This window comes from Harmonia axyridis, chromosome 4 (assembly GCF_914767665.1).
Source record: "Harmonia axyridis chromosome 4, icHarAxyr1.1, whole genome shotgun sequence".
Lineage (NCBI taxonomy): Eukaryota > Metazoa > Arthropoda > Insecta > Coleoptera > Coccinellidae > Harmonia > Harmonia axyridis.
Window position 1 is genome coordinate 8,083,466 of NC_059504.1, and position 8,168 is coordinate 8,091,633.

Sequence of the window (8,168 nt, forward strand, 5' to 3'; positions counted from 1 at the left end):
TATTGGAAAATAAATACCCAATATTTATTTCGTTAAGTATTCTATCGTAATGAGATTTTGCGTCCATTTATAGAAGAACCATTTCAAGCTTTTTTCGTTTTTTTTTTAACAGAAAGTCAAATTTCCTAAATTGTTACATTTTGAAGAAAATATTATGTCTCCTGGCAAACCAACTAAGTCAAGAATGATTTCAGAATTTGAAATAGATTATATTCCTTGAATGAAAACTATTTTCAATTCATTCCACTTCCTAAGTTTCAGGTACAAGGTTTTTTGAATATACGTTTGAGGCGAGTCCTGTTATGTTATCTGGATCTTATCAGAATTCAACTGAAAATCATAGAAGTTCATTGGAATAAATTTTGTGATAATCACAATGTATATTCTTCAATTTTTAAAATCGTAAGACCCAAACTACAGTTTAATCAAGTAAAAGGTTGAATAATTATTGTATTATTTGTTTACCCACTGAATATTATGAATAATTCAATAAGTAATTGCATTTGAGCAACACCTGAAGTATATAATTATATGTTATTCTCCTTAATTTTTGTAGTTTCAACTTGAAAAATATCCACTGTTCCATGTTTATTTTTGTTCATATCAGATGAATGTTTCATACGTAAAATATTTTTTCTTGAAAAAGACGCCACTATCAAGAATTTTTATATTGAATTCAATGACTTCAGGATTACCATCATATTTCAGGTAGTGTAAAGATTGCATCTAATATACTTAATTGATTTCAGTGAAATAAAAAAATTATATAGGTATTATTATTAGAATTGTAGATATATTATGTTCGGAATTGTGAACATATTTTGTTTTGTTTTTTTTGAACATCTCCTTTGAATCATTTTGTAGGTACAGCTACAAATTGAATCTGTTCATGTTTTTATTGAGATTTTTTTTCTGAATGTTTTTCACTTCAATTTTGAGTCAATTGAATTTCATTTCACCTAAACATGTTCAATGATGAACTTTTTTATTCAGGTTTCAAATAACACAAGCAAATTTTAAAAACATTTTCAATTTAATTTTTGTCACACCGTACAACGATATATAATATTATAATAATAATAATAATAAATATGTACACTTCAATTTATTAACAAAAATCATGAAAATAATTTTTCATTAGATAGTACGGTTACTCCATCATTCCAATATGAATTAATCGAAATTAACAAAAGTCACATAAGTGTCAATAATCACGTCACTAATAAAAAAAATATATCTCAACGTAAACAATTTTGTGTATGTTTCATTCAAATATATAATATATATTTATATATACGACAATTTTACAATATCCACCATACAGTGTAATTTTCTTGGTTTCTTACTGATCCGGAAATAAGTTTTCTTTAAGTAAAAATCACGTATGGCTGCCTTAGGCAGTCATCTTTGACATATATTTACAAGTAGAGGCTGTCGCCGATTTCAAGTTTAACCGTTCGAACTCAAAAATTTTCTACATTGATGTTAATTTTAATAACTATTATGTCAGAATTTTACTGGAAATGTTCCGAATGATGAATGAGACATTAAGTTAAAATCACTGAAAATTGCTGTAGATTCATCATTGATTTGATCTGATACGCTTCATAATAATAAGTGGATATTTCTGTTTTAAAATATTTAAAGAAGAATAAAATCCCATTATTAATAATTTAAGACTTATAATGTACATTGTTTCAAATGAAATTGAATGTGCTTTATAGAATTTCATTTTGAATTTAACATTTGGTTTTTTCGTTGAAGCAGAGTAAAATGCTCATAATAGTTGTAGATAACTGCTTTCAAAACAGAATGATGAAAATATCCAGTTTTCGTGTTTTAAAACTTCTTTCAGTATTGATTATTATAAAATTTTTATTATCATTGATACTGCAATCAATCAATATCAATGTCGATTTTCAGTATGATCGGAAGGTGTATTCAAAAACGTAATTAAAAATGTTGAAATTTAATCAATTAAACATTTACAAGATTTTGACTTAGGTAACCTCATCCAAACAGTCAGAATAATAAATAACGAATAAATCTGTTATCAAAAACAGACATTATATAATATTTACATCAAAATTCTAACTCGAATTGTAAAAACTGATATCAACCGACGACAGTCTCTGTGTTCGAATTTAATTTACAAATGTATGCATCTAAAATATCAATATATTACACTTGCTTTAACAGCATATTATCACTCTTCTTATTTACATCTAATTTACAATTATGTACGACTAGGGAGTCTTGAGTTCTGTACGTGAAGGGTGCTGAACGACAGATAACTCACTCCTTCTGATTGTAACACAAATATCAAATGATAGACATTCTAAAAAAACTATTATTTCGAGATGACCAACTCAATATGAGCTGAAAAGCTAATGAAGTGCAAAAAAGACGGTATATTTAAGTAAATGCTCAAAAGAGACTACAACAGTCCGAAAAATCAATGGAAAAGTTTCAGCTAATCTAATCAACGTCTTACCCAAAGACTTGCCTTGACTCGAGTATCAAATGCACTTGTGCCACAATCAGTGATTAAACAAAGTCTTTAATTTATTTCAGTCCTTAACTAATGTAAACCACTAGAACCTCCTTGCGCGGCGTTTGTTCAAATTGTTGAGGTAGCATTAAAACAGAGTCCGTCGGAAGACGTTTAAGTGACTTTTATGCGCACTTGGATCGAGTTTTTGGCATTTTATCCGTTCTCGCTACGTTGGAGAATGGAGGCCCAGTGGTTTGTGTGCTAGTGGGCCGTCAGCTGATGGCCCATTCCTTGGGGAGATAAAATTGGAGGGCTGTGAGAATGCGAATGCTGTCCCATGGGCGACCCATGCATGTCCGGGTGATGGCCATAACCAGGGTGCATGTGTCCACCCGGAGGCATGCCTTCCATCATTTCACCACCTAACGTGTTTGGTGGTGTCATTCTCTTCTCTTTTTGTCGCCGGTTGCAAAACCAGACCCTCACAACTTCTTTCTCCAACTGCAGGCTATCAGCTAACGAGGAAATTTCTTGAGCAGAGGGCTTAGGTTGTTTGTGGAAATGTTGTTCCAAAGCACCTTTCACCGAGACTTCGATACTAGTGCGTTTTTTCCTTTTTCTACCTTGCGCTGCAATTTTATCGATGGATGTCGGAGACCCCGTCGTCGAATCAGCCTCTTCCAACCATTTCTGCAGCAGCGGTTTCAATTTGCACATGTTCTTGAAGCTCAGTTGTAAGGCTTCAAACCTACATATCGTAGTTTGGGAGAAAACGTTTCCATACAAGGTGCCTAACGCCAAACCAACATCCGCTTGCGTAAAACCTAACTTAATACGTCTTTGTTTAAATTGCTTAGCGAAGGCTTCAAGATCATCACTAGTCGGAGTTTCGTCTTCACCACCACTAACATCACGGTCTTGATGATGGGGCTGATGCGGACTTTGCATGTCTCTATGAAGGGGATGATGTAATTGGGGTGATTGGTGATGCGCCAGCATACCGTTCATAGCTGCATGGTATTGTTGAAGAGGTGAACCTGCACCTCCTGGGTTATAATGAGCTGAAGAGACTGGTGCATGCCAATGTGGAGATCCCATGGATTGTTGTTGTTGCTGCCTATGGTGCATCATGTCGGCTTGCTGGGTTAAGGGTTTTACATCTTGGTGTGGGTGGTGGTGATGAGCGTGGTGCATTCCCGCCATGGAAGCTGCCCAAGGGTCAGATCCAGGTTGAAGGCTACTGACCCAAGGGTTCGCCGCCGACAACGAAATCGCCGCATGACTTCCTGGAGAAGGCGAACTAGTCATATGGTGATGGTGGTTGTGATGGTGTTGAGGCAGGTACTTCATTTCACTGGCGTCCGCCGCTGATCTAGGCGACGCACTTGAGTGATAGCCACCGACAATATTCATACCGACAACGCTACCGTCTAATTCGGACACAGCACTACTTGCCGGAAGATATGTGGTGGCTGCCATCCCCGGTAGGGGCCGACCAGGCGATGAATCCACACTGTCCTCGTGTTCGTACACTTTGTACCACTGGTATCTGTCACCGAAACGAAACACTTTGACGGTTTATATTAACTTCACCTCAAAATAGTTACAGTCGTCTTGTTTTGACGACTGTACATTACCACGGTTTTCTATAGGAACAGAAACGTCGCCGAACTGTCATTTATATCACTATTATTCTGATACTCATGCGTTATGCATATCAACTACACTCACGACGACGCTGTTTGCACTACTGTCTGGAATCTCTATTTCCCAACACAATCCGAGAACGAATTCCCCCACCACCGTTTCCCCTTTGATTGAAGTACGATGCGCGCGTCATTGACGAAGTCTAAGTTGTGCTTCGTCGGTGACGTCACCGCACGAGGAGTTCTGGTTGGGCGTTCGATGTTTGCGACCGCCCCACGATTCTCCCCACTCAAACGGGGAAGTGTTTACACTTCGAAGGATACGGTAGCTAGGCAACAGACCGTACAGGACACACACACGACGTTCTCTGACATTTCCGTCGGATGAAAGGATTGTTCAGTCCGGTTTGGGGACACGATAATCTTATTTTTGCCACTGAAACTTATCTTCGGACTGATCGAGGTATTTCGCAATTTTAGGTTATACATAAATATCAAAAGTCACCAACACAAGTTAACTGAGTTATTATTTGATTTATATGCTAATTAAAGAAAAAAACTAAGAATTCATTAACAAAAAATATTGATTAACAGAAATAACTTAATCTTTCATCTCGTATATTCATTCGGAATTTGACAATAAATGAAAACAATAATATAAAATTAAAAAAAAAAATTTTAAATCAAATAAAATTTTATGGAATGATCATTCGAACTTCGAATAGCTATTGATAATACATTCGATTTTTGTTAGTTACTTTCAAATCTTTTATGGCCGAATGAAAGAAGAAAAGAACCAACTTCTAAAATATCGATTTGTGTCTAAATTTTAAAGTTGGATTTAATCGAGTCTGAAGTGTAATATTCAAGGTGTCAAAAAATCACCTGTTGCCGATTTTTCAATCGGCCAAAAGGTGCCAGACCGACCGCAAACCACTGACTTCTTGATTATATTGTCCGTGGCATCAGAGGAATCTACATAAAATTTGCACCACAATAGGGTAGGTATTGAACGTTTACATCTAATACATATGTATAAGATGAGCATTGATGACGACTTTTCCTTCATTGGGGTAGTGTTAGGTTAGGAATAAAATCGACTCATCCCTGGCGTAAAGTAGGTTAGGTCAAGGGGTGAAACAATATTCACGAAAATTATCATACTTGATACTGCTTTGGAATATTTATCAACTTGTTGCTGGAATTTGAATCACAAAGAAGTTATATACGTGCAGTCGGCACTTGATATGTTATTAAGTGTAATGTTATATTTATATTGACTAAGTGGCTTTGAATTTATTACAACCCCTCGATTAGGTATTTCGAATAAATTTGTTTGTTGATGTATGCGCAAAATTTATATGTAGGTTGTTAAAGGTTTGTTTCGTTGTAACGAAACAATTGACGTTCAATAAAAAAAATTGAAAAATAAATCGGAAATTAAACTTTGTTTTCTTTAAAAATATCTAGATCAATTTCCGTTAAATAAAGACCGGAAAATCAAATAAATGAATATTCTAATTGAGCATTTCACAAAAACAATTAGAAATAGTAAGAAGTAATATTTCCGAAAGTAATTATGTATCTGACATTATGCAAATAGGTCTACCTATAGAAAATAGTAGGTTTATACACATCAACTTTTACTATGTTCAATTTAAAAAAACTGTAAGTAATTGTTAGTAGCTAAGATTTAACTGTCATAATAATAATTGCATTAGGTACAGGTATTTTTTATTAATTAATGAATAAGTCAATTATTGAAACTTTCTCATGCGATATTGAAATAGTTATTTGTTTTACTAGGCAGCAAAGTGGTAAATTGACTAGGTCTAGGAATTAAGCCAAGGCAGTCAATTTACTTTGCTGCCGAGTTGAACATATACTTTTTTCTTCGATTGTTTATGATGATATATGTTAGATATTGTATTCGCAAATTATTGTAATTCTCACATTTTTTTAATTTTTCCTGTAGTGATAAATTAAACGAAAATTGACACAAATCGCAATTGTTGAAATGGTTGATTCCTATGGAAATATATATGTCAATAATAATTATAGTTTGACATGTTATGAAATATGTATCTGACAGTCTTTTGGAAAAAAAATCGGATATATTTATATTATGGATAGTGATAGCGACTTAGAAGTACTTATTCCTCCAAAAATAAGGGAGGTGGCAAAAAATATTGATTGCCAGAAAATGTCGAATGTTTTATTCTCATTCAGAATAATTATTTTGCTGTCGTTACTCTGCTGCTTAGGCAGAAAAAGTAATACTCACTTTGTAGATTGATATATATCTACAAAAATAATATTTGCTGTCAATCGGAGAAAAAATGATTTAAATTTTAAGATGTATTCAACTAACCTTTTAAAATGTCAATTCACATTTTTCTGTTTGTAAATTACCGTGAAATTTGTTAGTTTTAGATATTCTATTATAGATACGTACCTAAGTACTGGTAAAAAAAATTCAGATATTCCAAAAACTAACGAAGTGATTGTAATAATTAGTACGGATGTTCTTTGTTTCTGTGACCTTCATATGATGATGTTTCAAGAAAGATCAATAATAATTAATGAGTTGATTCAAAAAAATCTGCCAATTCTGTTTTCAAGTCGCAAAGTCCGTAAATTAGACATTTTTGTAAAAATAGTGAAAAATTAAATTTTTGGTCGGAAATTCAAAATAGTTATTCTTCATTATGTAATATTGAATATTGCTGATAATTATTATTCCTGAGAAGGTTCTTTGATATAGTCAAAACATTGTTTATGAAATTCAAACGTTCACCTATGTGATTGTACAACGCTTTATTGCAATCTAGTGGTTCCATGAATAATCAATAGAAAAATTCACTTAAAATTCTAGCATGGTGGCGAATTTTTATCATAATCGAACGTAGTAAACAAGGTAGTGATAATTGAAAACGGAAATCAGTAACGATATTGAATTAGAAATCATGCTCATCACCAGTCTTTTACAGTTAATCAATGGAGAGTAATGTAAAATGAACTACTTGAAGCGTATTTGTAGCGACATCTACGAAATTGTCAATTTCCGGTTATATTTATGAATGAAACTCATCATTGCGACAAGTAAGAAATTGAGGAAGATGGACATAATCAAGAAATTCCGAAAGCTATACAAGAAATCGTTATATCCATTAATTTCTGAAGCTTCATCATAATGTTTTCTTTTTGAAAGATATAGGTAGAGTCTTGTACGAAAGTATTGGAATCAGATGCTTTTATTATTACATTTTCGAATTCAATATCTAATTTGAAAATATTCAAATTTTACTTTTAACTTTTTCAATTTTTCCTATCGAAACAGTAATTTTTCATTCTTTCTCTTTTTTTCTGTAAGAAAATTTTGAATCTCTTTATTTCAATAGGTTATTTAAATATTTTTGTGAAAGTTGCTTGCTCCAACTTTTTTGTTGGTTTTTCATTTATATCGTTTCTCTCTTGAGTTTTTTTAATATTACTGACATACTATACAGTTCATAGTATTTCATGAGATATCCATATTTTATTCTTCTTCAAGAGAGGTATACTTATGGAAATAATAAATCTAAGATTCCGTACCTTATCTATTCACAATATTTACACTGTCTATAATTGTAGGTACTCACTGATCATTGAACTGAAGATTTACCGTTTCATTTGTCTCAATATCTGCTTGTTAGCAGTTTTGGGTTTTACCATGATGACAACATCATAAAACTGTAGAAAAGTAAATAGATTGTTTCATTAGGATCTCTCCAAGATGAGCAGGTCCTACCTGATGGTTTCCTGGATTTTCCATTTTTTATTGTTGTTGAAATGGAGACAGAGATTCCCGAGTAGAGGTTAGGGGTTGGGTATTTCCAAATTTACCTAGAATTGAAATGTATGCGATTATTGATATCTGAAAAAAGTTGATATGAAATGACATTATATCATCAGGTAGATGGAATTTTTATTGTATCCCATACAAGGAATGAGAAGAATAAGAATGAGAAGAATATCTGAAATTTTCA

General features: G+C 33.0%; 1 protein-coding gene across 1 annotated transcript; it reads right to left on the minus strand.

The window, feature by feature from the left end:
- Positions 1–1,955: 1,955 nt before the first annotated feature.
- On the minus strand, positions 1,956–4,258 carry LOC123677400 (POU domain protein CF1A). The gene has a single exon (XM_045613893.1). The coding sequence runs from the start codon at positions 3,971–3,973 to the stop codon at positions 2,756–2,758; it is 1,218 nt and encodes a 405-aa protein (XP_045469849.1). The 5' UTR covers positions 3,974–4,258; the 3' UTR covers positions 1,956–2,755.
- Positions 4,259–8,168: the final 3,910 nt, after the last annotated feature.